Source organism: Euprymna scolopes, chromosome 3 (genome assembly GCF_053919585.1).
Source record: "Euprymna scolopes isolate OS-2025 chromosome 3, ASM5391958v1, whole genome shotgun sequence".
Lineage (NCBI taxonomy): Eukaryota > Metazoa > Mollusca > Cephalopoda > Sepiida > Sepiolidae > Euprymna > Euprymna scolopes.
In genome coordinates, this window is record NC_136484.1 from 150,077,981 (window position 1) to 150,103,648 (window position 25,668).

A 25,668-nucleotide genomic window follows, 5' to 3' on the forward strand; every position below is an offset into this window, starting at 1 on the left:
TACATATGCATCCTCTTTTCCATTTTTTTTTCATTTTAGCTTCCAGCTATCTGGGGGGGAATATTATAGTGAGCCCTTTACATTTGCCAAATTTGCTTTGTCTAGATCAAACGCACAGATACAGAACTACTGTGTGCAGTAGTACTCACATGCATGGAGTGGAGCACGTGTAAATATCACATAACTTTGATACGCATACATTTCCTGTGACCTCTGACATAGCCTTTCGTTTCCGTTGACTTTTCCCTCTTTTTCGCTTGGCACCAAGCAGTGCACGCGTATAAACCCACACACTTCGTAAGCATGCACTCGAAGAGCAGTAAACACACTTGTGAGGTAAGGCAATTAATCCTTCACAAACTTTAATATACTCACCAAAAACAATTGTACCAAGAACAATCAACCATTCATAAAATTCAACGATACTATTGAACTTTTATAAACATTCAGTACATACATTTTTACACAATGAAACTTGCAGTTTATCTTCACCTGTTCGTGTACACCAACAAATGTTTTTACGTTATCTTGCTTGTATGAATAAAGGTTTCTTGTATATTTTTTAACTCGGTATTTGGTTATAATTTATTACAATCGGAGTTATTGAACACATTCTAATTTCTTTACCGATCAGTATATCTGATCTCGATCAGATACGTTATGGACCTTACTTTCTTGGGCCAAACAAAGGTGGCTACTTTGCTCAGAATCACTACTTATGGAATTTAAAATGCTTATAACTTTTATGAAATATGTTTTTTTTATAGCGTCACAAATAAGTAATGTAAACCAAATTTTACTTGACTAACTTTCGAAACTTTTCTGTTAAAATAATGTTATGTTAATAACAATTATGATCAGCAAATATTTTGTTATTGTTTATCGATTTATTTATTATTATACTAGTGGGAGGGGGGGGCTAACCTTGCCTAAAATACACTTAAATATATTTTAATTCATGCAGATTTGTATTTATTATTACAGAGCTAATTCTCTATTAAATATTATTAAGTATATAGTACTGATTTCAAAAGTTTAAAAAAAAAAAAACGACTTGAGTACCATCAACTAGATTCGAAACCAAAACATTTAGCGCTCCAGTCACATTCCTTACTGTTTGAGCTATTAACAGATAGATAAGAAAGATTTAAAATTAAACCACTTCAAGTTATGAATGAATTTGTGCATGCGCAAAAGTAATAGAAATATGTTGGCGAGCTGAAATGAACGTTTTGCATTTCAACATATTTCTGTACATGTTATTCATCCATCCAAACAAAGATTTTACTAGTTATAAACCATACTTAGTGTATGATTACTATTCCCTGTTAATTTCAGTGTTATGTGAACAGTAATTTAAGAGATTATAAGTTAAATATTTTCGCACAGACAGACACACAGATGCACACAAACACACACATAAATACATCTACTGCATTATTTATAGTGATGATTCTTTATTTTAATGAAATTATTTCTCCCATTACATTTTTGCTTATGTATTTTAGCAACATTTCAGTTGTCTACTCACACTCTTCTACAAGTGTTAGATTTATTTAATTTGTAACTTGTTCAGTTTGTAGTGGAATGTCTATAAATAATTTACAAGTTAAATCTAATGTTGAAGTCAAATGGCTTTACAACCCAAACTTTGTTAAAATATACAAACAGATATACTAGGAAAACAGTCTTAACTTTGACCGGATTCATTTCAATATAGATTGATAATTTATATTATTTGTACTATTCAGGTTCTCATCTTGAGTATTATTCTTACATCTCGGTTGATGTAACCTCCGACCTTCTTCAAGTATATCTTGTTGAACTCTGGAAATCTTTCAGATTCCATTTCATTTGAAATCCTGTGCAAGATGCTCAAGTTCAACAGAAAGATTCCTAAGTTCAACAAGATACACCTGAAGAGAGTTGAAGATTACATTGACCGAAATGTTGTTAGACTAACATTCAAGATGAGAGCAATAATCCAAATATTCCAAATTATTAATCCTCATCTCAAAAATTCAGATTATAATTTGGATAAAGAATTTGCCATCACTGTAATTTGAAATCAAACCTCAAGATTCGATAAATATAAACCATTTTAACAGAAACCGATGAAATGTTGCTAACAATGATTATTTTTTTAGTTCACTCATTTTTACTATTTCAGAAGACAAAAACATTTTTGCATTTATTTTGTTATTCTCACCTCATAATATTCATATTCTTCAACATCAAATGTTTCAAAGTTGAAAAATCCATGGATTAAAGCCTGGGAAAAAAAAAAGCAAATACAAGATGAGTGATCCAAAAACAACTTAATCTCATATAAATCTGCAAAATGTATTTTCTTATTGGCAAGTAAATGGTATCATAATAAGTCACATTTACATAAAAGAATGATAACAGCGTCTCTATGTATGTTTTTGAATTTAATATCACCATATCATATATGTTGACCAAGGTAAGAATCTTGGCATGTGATGTATGGAAGTGAAATCTGGTCAATAATGGTTGAGGACATGCGTTGCATGAAGAAAAATGATATGAGAATGACATGAACAGGCTTAGATCTGATGACCTTGGAAGTTGTGTACAGAACAGAAGACATCAATTGGTGCAGTCATATTGAAAGAACAGGCAAGAGTTTTTTGGGGTTAGTTAATATAGAACAGTTGATGTAGTAGGAGCAGTGTAAGGGAAAAGCCAAGGAAAACATAAGTGATGAAGATGAACTTGAGAGAAAGAGCTATAAATAAAGACCTGACAAGAGATAGGTTAAATTGGAAGTCAGTTTGTTAAAACCGCCCAACACATTCCAGCATGTAAAATGGAAATTAAATCAACCAATCATGATAGATTCAATTTGAATAAAAGTAATAAAAAGCAATTACAATTTTTTTATGTTTGTTTCATTGGATCAATTATACTTTAGGCACCCCAGAATAAGCAAATATGAAAAAGAACACATTTGGCTTGATACCAATTTCTCATACATCCAATTCACCTATGAAAACATTATGCACACATTTTACAGATTTTTTTTTTTTTAATTAAAAAAGCTTTATTTACAAACCATTTTGTAAATTTTGGAGAAAACGAAATAAATTTTGAATTAAAAAAAAAAAAAAAAAAATGTATTGTTTTTATTCTTTAGACTACTGTTCTTATCTTGAGAGTTATTTTCATGATGTTTTGGTTGCTGTAACCTCCAACCTTCTTATATCTTTTCAAACTCATGAATGTTTCTGTTGAACTAGGGAATCTGCACAGAACTTTGAAAAGAACCCTTTATTTACTTCATGAGGGTAGCATACTCTTGTTCCATCAGCCATAACTGGATAGAAGTCCTAAGTAATTCGCAATCGCATTTTTCAGTCACCCACACTGAGAATTGAACCTTCCACTTGCAGGAGAAGGTCATTTTCCAATAGAATTTTTTCCAAGTTCTCTAACGACTGCACCACAGTTTGACAAGATACCCCTGAAGAAGCTCAGGGGTTACATCATCTAAAACATTGCGAAAATAACACTGAAAATGAGTACAGTAATCTGAAGAATCCAAATAATATGAATAATCAATCCTCATCTCAAAACTTCAGAAACGGTAAAAAAAAAAAAATTTTTAAATAAAAAAATGCATATTGTTTTGTTTTTCATTTTTATATAATATTGCTTTGTTTTTGTATTTTCTTATTCTGGGGTGCCTAAAGTCTAATTGGTCCATTTAATGCATAAATATTCGTATAAGTAGAGTAGATAAACATTTAATTAAAGAAAAAGAAATTGTTCAGTATTTTCAGAAACATTACTAAATATTCCAATCAAATGAAAAAATAAAAAATATCCAAATTGATTGAAATAATAATTTCCTTTTCATTTGAGGAATATTTGTCCTTTTCTTTTTGTTTCTATCCTTGTATAAAAGGCATTTAGTTTTTTGGTGCTAGTGCACTTATTGATCCACGCTATATTTTTAAATAGTATTTAAGTTTAATTTAAAGTTTTATGATATCTGTTTTTATTAAATTGTAAGGTTAAAGTACAGAATAAGTACAAAACACCCTCCCCTCTCCATGTTAAGAATGGCTTTCTAAATAATAATGTTATTATTTCAGCATGGATCAATAAGTGCACTAGAACCAGTTTTTTTTTTTAATTGGGACATCTTACCAAGAAGATTTATACCTTTATCAAATGCATTAAAGAAAGTGACTTAACAGTCTCATCAGAACTTGAACCTTGCCTGCCAATCCAATAATTTGTGTCAATAACCATTAGATATGTTCCCCTCCTTTAAAATCAAGCACAAATGTTTGCCGAATCTCTAACATACAGAAAAGTGTAAAATACTTCAATGAAAAGGATCTTGCATACAAGGTCTACATGTATATATAGCAAGAGATTCATGCCCTATATCACCGTTGAAACACCAGTTTTAGTTAAGCACTGTTGAATCTGATCAGTAGTTAAATGGGTGACCATTTGAACATACCAGGTGCAGTTAGTGGAAATAGCTATTAAGTCATGTTCTCTAATGACTTTGGAAAAGGTATGAATCCATCTCTGCTCCATTTTGATATTGATGAAATAGTAAAGTAGACTCAACTCTAAAGCCCTCATAGGACAACTAATTTAGGAGAAGGAAAACTGCAGACTAATACTAGTTTTTACTCACTTATTCCAGTAAGCATTGCTTATGTTTATTTATCAATTAAATGGTCAGGCACAAGGTCAAATGAAATTTTTAAATGCTAATACACTGGAAGTGCACTATGACTGCTTGAGCAATCTGGCAGCATTCTCTAGTAAGCATGCCTTAGGCGATTAGCAATAAATTAATCCCTTATCAAATAGAGAAGGTATGATCAATTTGGATTCTTCCTTGCAACTATACTCTTTCAGTAGGCATCCATTGTTCATCCAGACAGAGGTCAGTGAGTTGCATTGCAAGACAATATTTTTTGATACTGCACTTTTTTCGCTTTTCGGCCAAAAATCTGCGAAAGTTTCTCACCTTGCTAACTGCATGTAGACAATCAAGAAGATAAAGGTTGAACGTGTTTGAACCGAATGAAGCATCTCTGGAAAAGAAAAACAAGACAATTAGTAACATCATTACAGAGTGTCACCATTATTTGAGAAAACGTAATAAGGGAGGAGTGATTTTTTTTACTTTCAATATTTTTAAAACCAGCTTCTCCCCTTCCATCACCAATACCTGGATCCTTGATTTGCTCAAGTGAAAATGAATGACACTCACTTTGTGGGAGCTCCTTATTTTGACAAGTCACTATGAATGATATTCTCTCCAAGCCTAAAATGGAAGGCTTACATCCAATCTATTGTTAAGACCATTGACAAAATGGTGGGTTCATTCTGTAATGTAATACTGATTTACACACGCTCTAACATGTAGACACGTTGTAGCAGAGTATGTTGCAAGAAAGAGAAGACATGTAATAACTTAACTTACTTTTTCCCATCGTAGCAACAACATTTATTTCCGGGTAAATAAAACATGATATCGTGCTTCTTCTCTCTGATCCATGTCCTTTCAAATGTCCCTGTCTATCTGTGCACATGGTTTTTGTAGCCTTTTTCCTATCGTGATGCCATTTCACACATGGCTCAACATTTGCATATGCGTGTCCGTACTCTGTAACAATTCTACTTCTCCAGGAAAGTATCTGTCTCCTGACATAATCCTTTATTCATATAAATCAGATGTACTGCTGCTACATCTGGAGATTTGCTGCTCAGAACACTCTTCATTGTCTTGACAGAATTCAGAATTGACTTTGAAATTTACGAGGGTGTGATCTGTTCTTTTCTTACAACCCCTTTCTCATAGATGAAATATTCCTAGTCCCTCTTTACTATCTTGCTAGTTCTACAGAAGGTGATCATCAAAAAATATAAATAAATAAATAATAATAACTTTCATTTGGCACCTCCCGACAATTTACATAACCTGTTTGGAATATGCCACCAATAACGCAGTCCTTATTCTGCATAAGCACCAAAGTTTTAAATAGCATATTTGCAGATGTACCAACGTTTATAGATGCATGCACACATCTCTCTAAGAAGAGCTGTCTAATCATCACTCTATAAAAAAATGTGCACTGTGTGAGGATCTTTCATTGCAGTGTTGACCAGATGGACAGACGGGTAGCTTTGGCCTGGATCAAACTGGAAAATGATCACGGCTAGTGAATGCACATCGTGCACTGGTGAATAAGTACATCAGATGCATGTTCACAAGTTAATGTATCATGTTTCAACATGTTTTGATTTGTTTTATTAAAAATCTGAGGAGACTTCAAAAAGTAACCTAAATATAAGAAAAATTATTTCACAATACACCAACACCATTGAAGGATTTCTGAAAATTTATATTAAAAGAAGCCAATTTTTTATGGTACCTACCTGAATGGGATATACTGAGGATTCATACTATTATTATTAACTAAAGGTCTGTAAGCTTCTTCTGGCGTCATTTTTAAATAGATGATCTGAAAATGTAAATAAAATCAGATTCAGAATAAATTATAAAAAATTTAAAAGAAATAAGCATTAATGAAAAAGATTTTCACACAAAATATTTAAGACATTGATGTAGTTTGATTGGAGCATGTGTGTGTGTGTGTATATATATATATATATATATATATGAGAGAAAGAGAGAGAAATGACAAAGTCTATATTTCAAATTCCAGGATGTTGTTCATTTTAGCATTTATCTCTTTCGGCATGTTAAAATATTTAATTTGTAGCGCAGAAACATTCATAAAATCATTATGCCGATTTTGAACCGGTTCCACCATGACTCATCAGAAGAATAAGAACTCATTAATTTTAAAAGAAAATAAAAAGAATTTGGGCATGATTACATAAATCTGAAAAGATACATATATTTATCTAATATATAAAACTCACTATGTGTGTGTGTGCGTGTGTCTTCGTTTTTCAAATTGTATCTCCTAGACGGATGATCGTTGGATGACGTGTAATAGCTCAAAAGATTGCATTTTTGGTGCAGAATTTTATTAGAGGTATATAATCGGCTAAAACAATTGCTAAGGGGTTCAAACTTGAAAGAAATGTCACCTTGACGAGCATAGCGCCATAGCGTCGTTTTGCGCATGCGTACATCGAGTAAAAGAGAAATGTATTTATTAAGATATTTCACGTCTTGAAAGTGATCGTCTCTTTGGTATAACGGTTAACGTCACCGATTACTGGCACAAGTGTTGCGGTTTCGATCCCCATCATTTTTCTTTTTTTTTTTATTTACATTCTGATATTCTGGATTTTTAAATGTTATATAATGATTACACGATAACACTTTTATTAAAAAAAATACAGAAGAATGTTTTTGATTTACGAAGTGAAAATGTCATATTCAAATATATATATGATATATCGGCTTATTTGTTACATTCCAAAAATCACATCAATAGATCAAGTAATGGCATTTGTATTGGATTTACTCATAAACTAATTAACCGATCATTAATAATATTAATTATGTGTACATGTTTATATATTTCTATGTCTTGGATTCACTCCTAAACTAATTGACAGATCATTGTGAATTTTAAATATGTTTATATGATTATACATTTGTATGTATTGGATCCACTCCTAAACTAATTAATCGATCACTATTCATTTTAATTATGTGTATATGTTTATATATTTGTAGGCATTGGATTCACTCCTAAACTAATTAACCGGTCATTATGAGTGATTAGTATACATATATACTTATATATTTGTATGTATTGGATTTACTCCTATATTAATTAATTGATCATTATAAATTTAATCTGTTATATATGTTTGTATATTTGTATAGTCATATTCCAACAATCACATACAATGATCACTTTTTAATGTATTTATGTGTACAAGAAATTCTATCAAAGTTATAAGGTACTTGTGTATTATAGTACTCATGAAAAAACAAAGAAAATCTTACATGTGACATACATGAAAGTTATTAAAATCGAAAATCACATTTAATATTCGAGTAGGATGACTTACACATGAGAAATAAGGTGCTTCTTCACTATAGCACCCAGATAACAAAAACAAATGGTGTACAGAACAATATAACAACAGAAAATTACATAAACGTATCGAGTTCTTTCATTTTTACATTAGAAAAAAGGTACTTGTACAGTATCCTAACCGGGAAATAAAGGTACTTGTACAGTATAGTACCCATATGAAAAACAAAGAAAAATCTTACCCGTGGCGTACATAAAAGTAATCCAAACCGAAAATTATATAATATATTGGAGTAGTATGACATTTATATAAGAAATAAGGTGCTTCTTTATTATAGCACTCTATTATAAAAACAAACTCTCTCCCCTATGACATACGGAAAAGTTCGCACAACAGAAAATTATGTAAAGTCATCGAGTAGTTTCATCTATATATTATAAATAATGTACTCGCACATTATCCTACCCAAGAAATAAGGTACTTGTGTAGAATAGTACTCATATGAAAAACAAATAAAATCCTACCTGTGGCGTGCATAAAAGTCATTAAAACCGAAAATCACATATATTCGTATAGCATGACTTTTAAATGAGAAATAAGGTGCTTCTTCTCTATAGCAATAGATGAAAAACACAAATTCTTACTCTAGACGCACAGAAAATTTAGCACAACAGAAAATTACTTAAAAGTATCGAGTTTTTACAATTTTTAATTAGAAAAAACATGGTACTTCTACAGTATCCTAGCCAGGAAATAAGGTACTTGTACAGTGAAGTACCCATATGAAAAACAAAGAAATTCTTATCTGTGATGCACGTAAGTTATCAAAATTGAAAATCATGTAATATATTCGAGTAGTATAACATTTATATAAAAAATCTTGTGTTTCTCCACTATAGCACTGATGTAAAAACAAACACACTCTTACCTGTGATATACCGAAAATTTAGCGCAACAGAAACTTATGGCAATAATTTTAAATATGTGTTGTACATTACTCGCCCTAGGTAAGGATTTTTTTTCCACATACGTGCTGTAAATTTCCTGTCCAATGAAAGTACAATTATTCCATACATACGTTGCATAAACCCGTCCTAGGGTAGGTAAAATATTCTTTTGCTCAAGATAGCAAATGATACATAAACATAAAAACTTCCTCTATTCTAAGAATAACAGGTATGTTCAAAATTTTTCTCATTGTCTTATACAGTCCCGAGCAACGCCGGGTGGCCTTGCTAGTTCTAAATATTTCAATATTGTTACATGCATAAACGTTATTCATGGACATGCATGTTTCTAACTATCAGCTGTTGTCACCATGGATAAACTTTTGGTTCAAACCTATGACTACACAATTCATAGTCTGGCGTTTTACCCGAGTTACATATGAAACCTTGTCAAATTTTATGCATGCTCTCTCTCTCTCTCTCTCTCTCTCTCTATCATATATATATATATATATATATATATATATATATATATATATATATAATTTATAAGAGGCGATTTCAATGCCAAGATGTATTGAGTGTAAGCAGATTGAAAGCAAAATAAGATGGATTCAAAAGTAAAATGAGTTTTTTGGTTTATTTCCCTTTTATTATTATTTTAATTACAAATCTTACTTGCTCTTAATGCTATGCAATGTTATGGTCCATATAGTATAACATATGTAAGGCTTAAGCTTAAGGAGCCTTAAGAAATTGAAATTCAGGGAATCTTGTTTCACTGGTGTCTTAATGACAAAAAAAAAATTGGGAATATTTATAAATTGATGTCTAATGCAATAGGCAAAAAATTCATTAAGAAATAGGTAATAGGTAAAAAAAATTCATTAAAAAATGGAAGAATTTGAATTTTCACAAAAAACTTTAAACATTTTTCATTCCCATTTGAATAAAATAAAATTAAACTAAATGAAGCCAAAATTTCGCCTCTTTATGCTTAGCACCTCTGTGTGAAAATTTATAATGATTAGTTAATTAGTTGGGTTGATCCTAATTATATAATTCTCAATTTGCATTTTTAAATATTCTATTTACAAAAAGAATGTTTGAAAAAATCCATTAAAAAATTTATCGTTGGAGTGAGACAAGGTTTGTGATATTTGCAAAAAAAAATTATTGATTAGTAAACGCCCTCCCAACTCTCTGCTAAGTGTAGACCGCTTACAATTTTCCAAATAATTTAAAATTAAGCAGGTTAGTCTCTAAATAGGAGTGGGAGCTAAGTGGGATATCAAAATAAAACAGATGGGGGTGGGGTATAGGAATGGTTGATGTCCTTCAAGATTTAAAATGACTAATGAAACCTCTCTAAGTAAGCATTTTTTTTAGATGTGATAAAAACAAAATAAACCAGCTGACTACATGAACATCTTCAAGTTCAATGTAAACAAGTTCGTGTTGAGCCATCTCCTTAAATAATCAAACTCAATCCAATTTCTACCACTACCGATCTCACTGACCACCTTACACTCATTAACCCTTATCCTGAAGTGGCTTACAGGTCTTGATAAATGGTGACTCCCTTGTAAAAAAAAAAAAAAAAAAATGAATTACGAAAGATTACAATTCATAGCATTGGGAGGAGGGAGGGGCTTTATAGAAGCATGGTTTAATTTTTTTACTCTATTTAAGCCACTACTTGCTGAACCATAATGATTGAACTACTATGAACAGACAGATAAATCTTTATCTAAAACTTTCTCCATATTTAAATCTATTTTTGTCTCCTCAACTTTAGAGCTATTTTAATCTGAAAAGTATTTATCCTGCTGGGAGAGAGCGGACCTGGCTATTCTTGTTGCTTCTAAAAATGGAGCAAAACAACTCCATAATTGCACATTTCTTCTAGCAACCCAGTACATTTCTGACCTCTGTATTTTTAATCTATATAACAAACACTGTTTTATTTGATTACAACAATTTCCTCATTTCCTACCTAGAAATTCTCTCAATGATAACAAATACAGGCAAATACTGAGAAACTTATTTTCATATTTAATCAGTGACAGCCATCTATATACATAGAAGATGAAAAATGTCTGTTGGTTAATTACATTTTGGTTATTAAACAGACAAACTTCAAATTTGGTAAAGCAGGTAATCCTAATATGACCCTATCTCTCTCTCTCTCTCTCTCTTTATATAAATATATATAACGTCTGTTAATGTGATTGTGCCGTGTGTGTGTGTGTATATATATATATATATATATATATGTATGTACACACACACGGCACAATCACATTAACAGACTGGTTCTCACCAAATCACTGCAGTTAAGCAACATTGAGTTAAATAATGATAAGCCTGGCCAGTACCAGATGGATGGCTATTTGAGAAGGCTAGGCACCGTGTGTACCACACAGAGTCGTAGAAATTTCCAGGTTGGTATCTGGGGGCACATTAATTCACTGGAAGAGATGCACCCCCAGTCTTCATTAAGACATGCATCTAGGAAAAGGAAACTTTGATATAAAAACCTGCAGTCTACTGTATACTTTGTCCCGTGGCAGTTATCTGCACCGACAAAGGTTAGCAGTAATAACAAAAAATGTGGATGGTTCTACACAAAGCCTTCACCACTATAAACAAATTATCTGTATGGATTTCCGAGCAACTTGGTTGTGGCAGAAGCTCATACGTCGAGATTGACGGGAGAGTCCATCATATATATAATGATAATAATTTTATAAATAGATATTAAAAATTATTTTTATATATACTGATATGATCTCAGAAAAGGGGTATATATCGTTTGAAGTAGCTGAGTGGTCTTGCTTCAGTTTGAGTAATAAATCTGGGATGTTGAAATATGGAACGAGTGTCGTAATAAAAGTAGGTGTTCTTAGCGTGAAACTTGCGTACCTTTCGACGTCTCTCAAATGATTTTACCCGCTGATATTTATGGCTTAACCAAGCAATCACGATCTTGCAAGGAGGGAAGATCTGGATGTACTTATATTCGTTACATCATCTACAAACATTATTATTTCATTTTTTATTTTTTTTATTTTTCTTCCTTTGAAGATTGTAATGCCGGGTATGGGGCAGCCAAACCAGCTGCCAACATTGCCCCGCTTTTTTATTGAAACCAACCGAGAGCTCTTTTTAGTATCCTCGCTATCCTTATACAATCGTCCGTGTCAGAAGAAATAATTACTATAAGTTGAGAGATTCAAACCCAGTCACAAAGTCACCCTTGATTCCGTGCGTTAGCATTTTACTTCTTTATATCTTTGGTTCTATGGCACAAAACTACATGAAAATTTGCAGGCTTTTGGAAGATTATAATGCTATTCTATGGTTAAATTTTTATGACAATTGGTAAAAACAGAAACTATATTTTCAAACCAATAAAATATGCCCAAATTTGCCTACATTTGTATATATAGTGTCCTAGCAGGCAGAAAATATATTTATGGTAGTTAAACTATATACAGAAGTTTCAACATTTCAATCCTATAGGAAATCATCAGGTTAAAATGCATTGAATTTGTATTACCAGGTATTTTATATATACACATGGGTTTTAGTCTAGCTAGTTAACCTATCAGGTTCTTTCTTATTCCTCCCCCTAGTTAATGTTTCCATTAACCAATGGTAGGGCCTCTCTCAAAAAAGTTCAGCCGACTTTTACTCCCTCTTTCTTTGTTCTGGTTTTGTATAAAGGTGACTCATCCTTATGTATAATTAAGACAGACGTGAACAAAAGCAACACTCACATTATAATGGTTCAATCTGTAGTTATTAAAATGGCAATCTTCTCCGGCAAAGAAGTCTATCTTTTCTTCAGCTGTTCATATTGAAGAAAGCTTTCTTCAAATTGAAATGCTAAAGAAAAAATATGCTTCTTTTCCTGAGGAAATTATAGTTTTTAACAACTAGATCAAAAGAAATACTTTTGCTCCCATTTATTTGCCTTTTTCATGAGTGTAGAGTATGACACAAGATTGATTTTTAATGTGAGGAAACTCAAGGTCCATAATGAGCTGCACTTTTGATTGGAACAGCAATAAAAAAAAAAATTATTTAGTCTATGAAGATTTTTCCTTTACTGGCTGAGAACCGAATAGAATAAGTGTAGCAGCAGAGCAGATACTACACTTTGCTCCTAGCCAAAAGGCATTTTCATTATTAAATGTTCCTATGTTTAAAAACATTACTGAAAATGTATTCAAGAGTTTCCTTCACCGACTATGGACAGAATAATAGAATAGTGAAGCATCAGAACAGATGCTACACTTTTGATATTTTTCTTTTTACAAAACAGTCACCACGGTCCAGAGGTCACTTGAGGAAAAAGGTTAATGAGTGTATGGTAGTCAATGGGAAAATATCGTAGTAATCGTTAATAGTGAAAATTTGGTAAATTTGATTACTTAAGGGGACGACTCATCAAGAACTTGTTTACGTTGGACTTAAAGACCATATTCTAGTCAGTTGGAAAGCAGGGAAACGGAAGAGGGTTCCATAAGTGTGCAGTTCTAAGAAAGAAGCTTTGTTCATGGAATATACGTTTAGGTTTAGACAAAGATAAAGAGTGAGGAGAAATTATTGATAGTGGTTTCAGAAAGACGAGTGTTTTTCATGAAAGTTTGGCAAAGGAGGACCATAGATTTGAGCTCAGACGAGCACTTGCCATGAAAATAATAAGGCAGAGACAGGCTCGCAACGTTTTTTCTGTCGGAACGAGGTTGCAGGGAAGAGAAAAAGGCATCCCCTACTAGACTACAAAGTCTATTTTGAACTCTGTCAAGGCAGGATAAGATGCTACTAATGCTACTGTTATAGAAAATGCTACTTCTCCAAAGAAAAAAAATAACTTCGGATATTTTTATTCAGAATCAATTTGTTTCCTTCAGAGAGGAATCATGTTTTTTTTATTTATTTTTAAGATGAATAAGATGAGTAGATATTGAAGTTTGATATTAAAAATCTGAGATGAACAAAAAAATGAATCTTTATGCTCACTTTTTTTCTTTGTGATACAGAAGACAAACATTGCTTGTGGAATGATCAAGTTCTGTCTACAACGCAATTCTTAAGAATATGATAAAGATTTCATTGATTATTGTTATTGGATCTAACCATGTCTTCATGCTTCCTATAAGTTCATTCCATAATCCTAAAAGAAATGGATTTCTCTGATTCAAGACATATCCTAACTAATCAATGCTTGAATAAACGTGGGTACATCATTAAACAAAAATTAAGTCAGCCTGTTCCTCCTCCTCCTCCTTTACTTTTCCTTTTATTTAGTATCCAACTTTTTGAGCAGAGAGATGTATTTATGTATCACTAACAGAATACTCAGTTATAGTCAAGATTGTCTGCTCTTTTTGACTTCCGGTTTCTGTTGTCCATTTGGTTGGATAATTTGACATGGTTAAGAAGACAAAAAGCTATTCTTAATATGAAGAAAGGTGAGGTTACATTATCTGACAGGAAGATAATCATTAATCAGAAGGGACTATATCTTGCTTGTCACTGTCGTCGCCTCTGTGAAGTAGAAACCAGAAGTAAAAAGAGCAAACAATCTCGACTATAACCCAAGAATCGTAAGCAAAACTTTTTCTCTCTCTCTCTCTCACACACACACACACACACACACACACACACACACACACACACACACTTTCTTCTTTCCTACCTCTCACCAAAATTCCACATTTCCTATTTACAATTTCCCCGTAGGCATCTGGAAATAATCCGCAATCTAATTAATCATTTCATATAAGGATACAAGGAGTGGTGTGAGAATAAAGGGTAGGAAGAAGTTTTGTTTGTTTAACATTAGAAAAGCGAAAACATGCTTTTATTCAAGGGCACAAACTGCAGAACAATATTTTACAAAATTCCTTCTTTCAGTTTTATTGAGTAGATAAATATGCAATCACATTATTTTCCATGCTATAATAAAGACCAATGTGTATTCATTCATATCTATATAAATATTCATCCTGTCACACAAACAGCAGTTAACAAAAACAAACAAACAAAAAACTGGTAGACAAAACCATTTTAAATATTTTTTTGGAAGGAAGAAAGCAAATAACAAATTTGAAATGAATTTTGAAAGAAACCACTCATTCTATTTAAATGATGGAACATTTTTTTTGTTTTCCTTTCTTTCCATACCATTTGATACATTTCGCTTTCTTTTTGTAACGTTCACTTTGAGATGTTTTCTTTCTTTCTTTTTTAAACCTCACTGATTAAGATGTCATTTTATATAGGTATTAGTGAAAACACTAGCAAACCATAATTTTTCCCCATTTTTGGCGTGAGGTTTTCATTCATATAAATAGTAAATAAAATGCATTTATTCTGAAGATGAATCCATTCAATCTGTTAATTAAGTGATGAAAATGCTATTTCAAATTTAAGCATGAAAAGCCAATGAAAATGCTATTTTAAATTTAAGTATGACAGACTAACAAAAATGCTTTTTAAAACTTAAGCATGATATGCTAACGAAAATGCTATTTCATAGGCTGAATCATAAGTCATACACACTAAGATAAGGCCAGACACTGATTCAAAAGTCATAAACAATAAGCAGTAGTCTTACTCAAAAGTTATAAAGAATAATGCTAGCCTAATTTGTCATTATGCTTGTGTACAACCTAGAATCCACATCGCTTGGCCAATCATCACCAAACGTGGTCAAAATATCAGCCATAGTCTTAGAATTGTTTTAATTTTGGAAGGCCAAGGAAACTGAAAAGATGAAAGTCACGCTTTTAGTCATAACTTCAGTTCTGCTCATTGTAGAGACTTACTAGTTGACCTGTATTGTAACCAATGAAGTCTTGCATCTAATGATTTTGACCTTGAAAAGTTGACAAAATTTTAACTTCTGATTTTTCCAAATTTGATGTATGAATCTAATACTCTTTCATAACAGTAATGACAATGCAAAAAATTCAGGCAAATAATTTTTTAGTTATCATTTTCATGACATAACTTTTGAAATACTTCATAAAATATGGAGAAAAATTTTGACTCATTTTTACACTGTCAAGTGAAGATATGCAGTTTCACTACTGACTTATATTTTGTTCATACAACAGTTATCATTGAAATGATTCAGATTTCTGCTCAGCCGCATGAAGAAATATAAAATCGTAACAAATATCTATGTATTTCCTCATATCTGAGAAAATTTCAGCATTCATCTTGGATCAAAACTAATAAATCATTTACAAGACAACTTTATTGGAAATCAAGAACTTCTTTTGGTTACTACCAGGAAATTAATTTTGATCTGGGTTCGTTGGCATATGCTTCAGTTACACATGTATATGTAATTATATCCAGTGAATGCTGACCTCTGCCTGAATTCTAAAACTTCATTATTCTGACCTAACTGTGTAACTTAACAAGAATAAGTGACTTGCATCTGGTTTCACAACATGACCGCATCTACAGCATAGCTGCACAGCAACAATAAAGCAATTGTTAGAAAAACTGTCATCTCTACTTGTTTTCCACAAAATACAAGGGAACCACATTGTGTTGTTAATTGCCATCAGTTTCATATCAGTTGCAAATACGACTTAGTTGTGTTCTACTTTTGGTAATAATATAATAGGACGTTGTATTACTATCTATGCACTTTATGTAAGTAAACAATTTGGGTAACTGAATGTAGACAGGTTCAAATGTGAAAACAACGTTAATATGATTTTTACTTTTGTTTATTGGTTATTTTTATTAAATCTTTCACTTTTTGTTTTGTCAAGTCTTGCCAATGTATAATGAGGAAGAGTTCCTTTTGATTAATCCATCTATATATCTTTAAAGTAAACGTGTGTGTGTGTGTGTACATTTCCCTACTCAATAACTCTGTCAATTTTTAGTCTACAGACTCGAAATTTGATATACAGGGTACTGAGATTTGGGAAAATCTATGTGATCGGTTTTCGGACAGAAATTTGGCTGTTAAGGGGTCACAGTTCAACGATTTGACCTTTGAGAACTCTACCAAACTCCTCAGACAATTTTGGGTCTAAACACTTGAAATTTTATATATAGGTTCTTTGTAAAACAGGCACAGTGGTGTTCCCTAGAGTTTGAGTGACAACAAGTTTACCCAGATTTCAAGTACTCTCTGCTCCATATGATAATCATTGGAAATCACTTTACATTCTTTGTTCTCGCAACAGCTGTTTATTCTTGATTTTTTGATAATAGCAGCCATTGGCTTTTTCTGGAATTTTAATGGCCATAAACCTCCTCAAGATTGCAATAATCTCCTTGCCTGCTCAGTGAAGGTTTGGATGGTGTTCTCTTTCTTATCCTCTTTTTCCCCTCTTTTTTTTTTTATCTATTCTTGACTATTTTATGTGTTACCAACCGATGCTAATGCCACCATTTATTTTTTATTTTTTTTTTTTTTAGGTATGCAGAGGGAGATTATAGGATTTTTGTGATATATCTTGGTAGTTACACTTCCTTTGAATCTACATAACATACTTTCTAGATTTTCTTCTATTTCTACTTTCTGATTGGTTGGTGTGATCTCGTTATGTGGGTTAGCTCTAGCTTAAATATTTCAGCTGTTTTCATCAATGCTGTGTTTTATATGGTATCAATCCTCCTTTTCATTCCAATTTCTCTTAGTCTTTTTCTCAGGTTTTATGGAACCGTTCTTAGTGCTTCCACGATTATTGGTATCATTATAGTTTTCTTCATTTTTCATGTTCTCTTCAGGTCTCTACAAGCTCCGTGTATTTCATTACTTCTTCTGCCTCTTATCTTCACCCTCTGTGAATGGTTGGGATGGCGAAATCTACTATTTGACATGTTTTTTTGCTTTGTTTTTTATTTCTTGGTGACTTTTATTATGTCAGGTCTTCGCGCTTGAAGGAGTTTGCCCATTTGTATTTCCATGTCCCATAAGATTATCTAATTTTTCTTTGTATCTATTCTGATTGGTCCAGTTCCTCTGGTTTCGTGACCTATTACTTACTTGTGTCTATCTGTGTTTACAGCTTTATTCTATTTTAGTTCATCAGCTAATCTGCAATTGGTCAATATCATTCAGCTATATGGATTATTTTTTAGTAGTAGTAGTAGTAGTAGTAGTAGGAGGAGGAGGAGGAGGAGGAGGAGGCAGATAGACAGAATGTTGGGATTAATTTTACTATGAAAAAAATTCAATTCTCAGATGTGAGAATGCAGTAATAATTCTGTGGATAAGTTCTGAAACAGAAATATGCTTTTGTGAGAAGGAACATGACAAATGTATATAATATTTAAAGTAATTTTACTGGGTGAGTAAAAATGGCATATAATACAAGAAAAAGATGAATGTTTACAAACGAGGAAGATTGTTAGGTTTTCAAAAATGTGCTTCGCAGGAACTAATCTGAGTGAAGAGTTCAAGTAACAGGTGCACGTGTGTGTCCCTCAATTCTGGCTCTTTCCGTGTGGCCATAAACATATTCTGTTTCTTGGCCTTAGTCGCAATGTAAGCCGGTATTGGAGGATGGACAATGACTGTCTTCTTGCAGCCGTCAGGGGGTGCGCCAAGAAGTAGTCACTGTTCTTTAGAAATGTAACCGAATCTTACAATGAAAGAAGAAGGAACAGATGGCTTTCTGTAACTTCCGTCGAGGGTTTTTTCACCAAAGTTCAGCCCCTGTCCTGCTGGGGTTGAAAAAGAGGACGAAACACAAAGTGCAAGGGTTTTTATGGGCTGGTTTACATAACCTCTAAGGGAGTAAGGGATGGAATTCCTGCCAGCCAATTCACGGCTTTAAAAGGACAAGGCAACAACTAATGAGTGAGGAAAAGGGAGACATAAATAAATTCCAATAAGAATGCAATATAACTATTTTGCTTAGAAACTTAAAAGAAACATAACAAAATAAATTTGTAGACCTCACATCTTTTTCGGTGACTAGTATTATCTTGCTTGAATGAGTTTGTCTATTTGTATTTCCATGTCTCATCGGATTATGTAATTTTTATTTGTATCTATTTTGATAGTTTCAGTTTCTTTGTGCACTGTTCCTTCCAGGTTTCTGTGTTTACAGTTTTATTTTAATTCATCAGTTCGCCTGTGATTGGTCAATATCATTCAAGTGAGTTTTTTTTGTTTGGTTTACTTTTTGTAGTCGTAGTAGTAGTAGTAGTAGTAGTAGTAGTATAGATAAAATATTTACAGACACACCCAACAGTGAGAAGAGAGAAGATTTTGGGTCAATGCAATATAAAGTTTGTTTTGCTTCTGAACTTGAAAGAAACATGAAAAGAAGACCTCATTTTATCCATAACACACACACACACACACACACACACACACACACACACACACACACACACACACACACACACATTAATATTCTTTCTAAAATAAAGAGAAAGTATTATGGCAGGTGGTTGTAAATAGTTGGGCGGATAAGTTAAATACGAATGGACAATAGAAGTCAAAGTAGGATAATAAATCAAATAAAATCTCTTTGTTAACATTTATGTTATACTAAATTTGCTCAACACTTTGTAACCAATTTTCCAAGTTGAACAAAATAATCAAAATATTCTTGACTCCAAACTTTCAAACAAAATTTGTTATAGTACAAGAGTAGAGTTCAATCTAATAAAAAACAAAAACAAAATACAGAAAAATCTTTATGATGTATGTACCCATCATGGAACGAAAATGTCATATTCCGAAAATCCTGTACATTGATTAAGCAGGTTTTTTTGTTTGTTTTTTTTTAAACTAAGAAAATCAAATCTTATGGTGAAGCAAGACGTTGTTTTGATCTGCCATATTTAATAAGGGGAGATGGCTCAATTCAAACTACTAAGATTTTAAAATCAGTCTTATAATGGTTAGAATATTTTATTAATTTCTAAAAATCAAAAAAAAAATTATATATAAAAATACTTCTGATGTATGGGCTGATTGCTTGTATTACTTGTTTTGAGAGGACTATTGCTCTCATCTTTAGTGTTATTTGGGCAACGTTTTGGTCGATGTAGTCTCCAACCCTCGTCAGGCATCTTGGAAAAGAAAGGAGAAAAGTTACTGATTCCATAGATGGTTTCATATTCTTGGAGTTGTTTTTGTTTTCTTCGCCATGGTTTCATATGTATGAAAAAAATTTGGGGGTCTGACAAGGGGAGGTAACTGTAATAAAGTTGGATTGTCTTCCTTCCACTGTTGAAATTTTAAAGAGGGTTTGTATAATTTTGTTTTTCTTTATAATTAGAGGTTCTCATACATTGCTGATATCTATGCATGGTCTGCTTAGTAATTTTTCATTTTTTAGCATATGTGCGGCATCTTTATTATAGTTACCTCTCCTCGTCAACCAAAAATTTTTTTCATACATACGAAACCACATCGAAGAAAACAACAACTCCAAGAAAACAAAACTATCTAAGGAGCCAGTAACATTTCTCCTTTCTTTTCGAAGATGCCTGAGAAAGGTTGAAGGCTAGACCGACCGAAGCATTGCACAAATAACGCAAAATGAGAAGAATAGTTTGATCGAAACAAGTAATATAGAATAAAATTAGTTACAAATTTTTATTGTTTTTGATTAAAAATTTTAAATATTCGATTCATTTTAGGTAAATAAAAAAAGATAGGATCTGATTACTATTATAGAAAAAGTAATACAAATTATGTATTTTAAAACATTTCCAAATGCACAAAAGACACACAAGGCAACATAGGGTGTGTGCCAATATATCAGTACAGATTATAAACACCTAGCAGCAAAATTCCACTCCTTCACTTTAGAGGTCTCTAGATACCAGAAGATTTTCTACACTGGATAGCTTTTTTCCTTGCACAACTTGCCTTTGGAATTCCCTCCCTGCTTCTTGTTTTCCCGACTGTACAAACGTGCAGAAATTTAAATGTAATGTGAATAAACATCTTGTTGCACCCTTCTAAAAATATTCGACTCTTATCACAGTATTTTAATGGCAATATATCTTGTTTGGGGGGGGTGAATAGAAATTTTTTTTAACTGGTAGTAATAGAAATAATTATACACTAGAGAATGCCTCTCAAATAAAGAGATGCTTTAAATATAAATTAAAAAAAGAAAACAACCTCTCATCACCTAATTTTTGGTCTGCAGACTTGAAACTTGATATATATCGGATTTGGACCTGTGAAACAAATTCGATTTGGTTTTCAGCCAGTAAATAGCTGCTAAAGAGATCGAAATTGAAAAAAAAAATTGAGACTTGGCAGGTGTAAATCAACTGAAAGTGCTCTTCTATGCATGCACAAATATACATTTATATGTTAAATAATGTTATTTTTAACTTTTTATATGCATATGGACATGACTCAAAGGGTAATGAATATGGCTGGAGAACTATATGTTTTGGTTTCGATTCTAGCTGATTGCACCTAAGTCATTTTTTTTTTTAAATAACTACTAAATATAAGCGTTACATAAGGGTACAATATAATAATCAATAGAGAATTGGCCCTATAATAATAAATACTAAATCTACATCAATTAGAATATCATATTTAAGCATGTTTTATAACCAGGCCATGCTTGGCAGTCACTATATATAGGTATATATTATTTAGATATAAATATATATATTTATATGAGGTACAATATAATAATCAATAAAGAATTGATTTATAATAATAAATATGAATTCTGCATAAATTAAAATATCATATTCAAGCGTATTTTATGACTGGCCAATGCCAAGCGACTTGCTAATATATATATATATATATATATATATATATATATATATATATAAAGTGACCTCATGTGCGTGTGCAGAATGGTTTCTATCAAACTACTCTGTCACTTTTTGGTCTATCATCTTAAAACTTGAAATTTGATATATAGGAGATTCGGGCCTGTGGAACAAATTTGATTTGGTTTTTAATTAGCATAAATAACTGTCGAGGGGTAAAAATTGAAAAATTGGAACTTAACAGGCATTAAGTCGACTAAAAGTGCTCCTCTACACATGCACAAATATACATTTATACGTTAAAGTTGATTAAATTTTAAAAGTTTTGATATTCATCTGTCCTTAGCTCAGATAATAATGAATAATGCTGAAGTGCTAAATGTTTTGGTTTTTATTCTTTTTTTTTTTTCTTCAACTTTTGAAATCACTACTATATATTGGGTACAATATAATAATCAAGAGAGAATTGGCTCTAATAATACATATGAAATCTGTATGAATTAAAAACTCATATATTTAAATGTATTTTATGACCGGATAACGCTAAGTGGCATGATAGCTATTTTCTATCATCTCATCTCCGTCGTTTTTCTATTTTCTAAATGACAAAATATTAGAATGATTATTCATGAAAGACACAAATAAAGTGACATTTGCCCCTTTTTTCTTTCAATAACCCAAATTAGTCATATTTTAGATATTTTACAGATAAAAGAAAAGTGATTCTTATTGCAATGGTTGAATCATCAGAGATCAGAACACTAAATAGACTAGAAAACAAACGACAATATGCAGAATAAAGAAATGAAAAATAGGATTGAAGATATGGTAGTAAACTAAAACCATGGGTAAGTTTACAATGTAATACAATATTAAGCTGAATTGATGTTTTAGGGATGAACTTTATTGATTAAAAAAAATGCATTTATATTATCAATATTTTTTTTTTTTTTTTTTTTGAATAGAGAAAGTAGGATCTTGCCTTCGAGCTAAAATCAGAGTGTAGTATCTGTTCTGATGCTACACTCGAGTTAGTTTGTCCTTTATCAATGGAATGGAAACCCTTCTATACTAAGGCAATTTTTATTTTTGCCTTCTTCCAGAGTGCACCTTTTGGGTTGGTTGGTTGGTTGTTTTTGTTTTACGGCATATTAACCCTTTTCGGGTTATTTAATGCCAAATCCAAAGATTTTAAAGAAAAATTTTTTAATAGAATATATTTGTTGTTTTAAAGTCAGTTTCTATTTAACCCAAAGTTGGAACCCTAACAGGTACTACCACTCCGGGTCAGAGTGGACCTGGGAGCAATGATAATTAAAGGGTGGCTCCACACTCCCCAAAGCCCACAAGTTGGGGCCTCACCACTGGATATAGTTTAAGGTCATATCCAGGATCGCACCTTTTGGGAGAGCTGGTTTTCCAGCATATTAAAAACGACCTTGTGTCACATTTTGCTTTCGTGGGGAAGCAAATAAATGCCAATAAGTGATAAAATAATGAAACATTACTGCTATGTTTATCACTTCTGTTACTTTTCCCACCAATTTGGAAAAGTAATGGAGACCAAATGACAGCAAATCTTCAAAAATACTCCATTCTCCTTCTTCTCTTCTTTATTATTATTTGTACTGACTAGGAGTTCTCAAACAGGTCATCATCAGAGATTACTCACTGATAGTATCCGGTGACATTTCTTGAAATCTAGATGACAGGTCTCTCTAGATTTCCCGTACACTCTACTTCTTTCAATAACCTTTGCAAATAGCTTTGCATTATCGTAACAGCCGCTTGCCATTAATTTCTCACTGGTAGCGACCATTGGTCTTCATTGGGATTTAGGTGGTATTAAGCTTCTCTAAGGTCCCAGTCTTCTTTTCACTCTTTCAGTGGAGATCGGATTAGTGCTCTCCCTCCTTGATTTTTCCATCCTCAATGACCTTTCACAAGTATTTTGTGTGGTATCAGCCAAGACTGATGCCTTTATATATATATATATATATATATATATATATAATTTTTTTTTAATATTTTAAATTCATTTATTCATTCATTTATTATTTATTTTTAATATATATGAGATGTCTTGCAGTTGCACTTCCCTTGCTTTGTTTTTATTTCTGTTTCAATTTTCTTGTGTCTGGTTAGTGTTTATGTTTCATGTGAGTTGGTTCACGTATTCAAAGATTTTTCTTACGATTTCAGCGGTTTTTATTATTGCTGCTCACTGTAGAGTTTGATTCAACTTTTTTTGACTGTTCATAATGCTCCTACAATTACTGGTATTGTATTATATATCATTATAGACTTTCTTTGTATTATTATTATTATTATTATTATTATTATTATTATTATTATTATTATTCATTCATTCATTCGGAGTTTTCACACAGGCTATCATTAAAGAACTTTTCATTGAAAACAACTGTTAGTGTTCTCTGGAGTCTGAGTGACAAGTCTCCCCAGATTTCCAGTACTTTCCATCTCTTTCAATAACCTTTGCAGATGAATTTGCGTTATCATAACAGTCGTTTACCATTGATTTCTTATTGGCAGCAATCACTGGTCTTCACTGAAATTTGGGTGGCAACAAGCTTCCCTAAGGTCCCAGTCTTCTTTGCATTCATCCAGCAGAGGTCTGGCTAGTGCTTTCTCTCCTCTGTCTTTCTATCTTCCTTGATCCTTACTTATTTCCTGTGGTGCCATTTTATGGTGACATACACGCACATACATACGCAACAAAAGGAGGATTGAAGGCAGGGGCGTTAACTTATTATTATCGGCTACCATTTCATTCTTTCACATTTTTTCTTATTTTTTAAAATAACAAGTTTAATACAGAATCTTATCTAAATAAATATAAACCACCATTCTTGGCTATCAAATTATTTTTAATTGACTTTTTATGCTCTTTGAACAGTTTTTAACCAAATTATGCATTCTCTATCATAAAAGAGAATTTCGGTTTAGAAAATAATCTTTTCAAAGAATTTAATTGAATATCTAGAACATTTTTAGTCAACATACATGTCAAAATATATCGCAGAAAGCTAAATAGAAGTCATAAAATTCAACCCTTGTAAATGTTTACTTCATCTGATGAAATAAGGTTATCTTTACAATTATTATTTCCACTTCACTTCCGGTTACTCTTGTCCATGTTAAGAATGTTTATTCTGAATAATGTTATTATTTAGAAAAGCCCTTCTCGTTGTTTGTATTACATTTACATTTCTGCATGTTAGTACAGTTAGGGAAACAGAAAGCATGAAGTAAATTCCAAAGGTCAGTGGTTCAAGGGAAAAAACCTAATATTATTGAAAGCTTTTCCAGCTTTTGGGCATCAGAAGTGAAGGGGTGTGATTTTGCTGATTGTCGGGTTTTTCAGAAGTATTTATGCTGAGAGGGCACAAGTGCGGTAAGTTCATCAGAGCACATTCTGCTGAAGTATTTGTAAAACAAGCACAGAGATACAATATTGCAGTGATGGGACAGGGTCTGTAGCTTGATAGACAGTGTGGAAGTTAATAGGTTAAAGACTAATTTTTGAATCCTATCCAAGAAGGAGAAACTATTGATTAGTGCACGAGCCCGGAGGGAGCAACAATATTCCATGCATGGCTGAATAGTGACTTTGTAGCAATAAAAAAGATTAGCAGATGTCAGAAGTTTTCTAGTTTGGTAGAGGGAGCTAATCTCCTTTGCAGCAGACTTGGTCTTATCTTCTATGAATTCATATTACTGACAAATGGAAGATCAAAGTGTGTGAATGTTGGACTCTTTAGAAAGTAGTTACCTTCCATGGCTATTAGTGCTTGGTAAGGTTTCTTATAATTGTTAAATAAAAGGAGCTTTGTCTTCGAAGCATTAAACATAACCATACACTAAACGTTCAAAATTTACTAAGAATTACATTAAAAAAAAATGATTCATAGAATTTTTGCTT

The 25,668-nt window shown here is 32.1% G+C and overlaps 1 protein-coding gene across 7 annotated transcripts in view; it reads right to left on the reverse strand.

Annotated features, from left to right (window-relative positions):
* Positions 1-25,668, reverse strand: part of LOC145259789 (dual specificity protein phosphatase CDC14A-like) — a 331,110-nt gene that overhangs the window by 125,842 nt on the left and 179,600 nt on the right. For all 7 annotated transcript variants that reach the window (XM_080117609.1, XM_080117601.1, XM_080117594.1 and 4 more), the window contains exons 5-7: positions 6,433-6,518; positions 5,018-5,084; positions 2,210-2,272 (exon numbers count right to left, since the gene is read on the reverse strand). In XM_080117609.1, the coding sequence (XP_079973735.1) occupies positions 2,210-2,272; positions 5,018-5,084; positions 6,433-6,518 (216 nt within the window). The remainder of the gene's footprint in view (positions 1-2,209; positions 2,273-5,017; positions 5,085-6,432; positions 6,519-25,668) is intronic.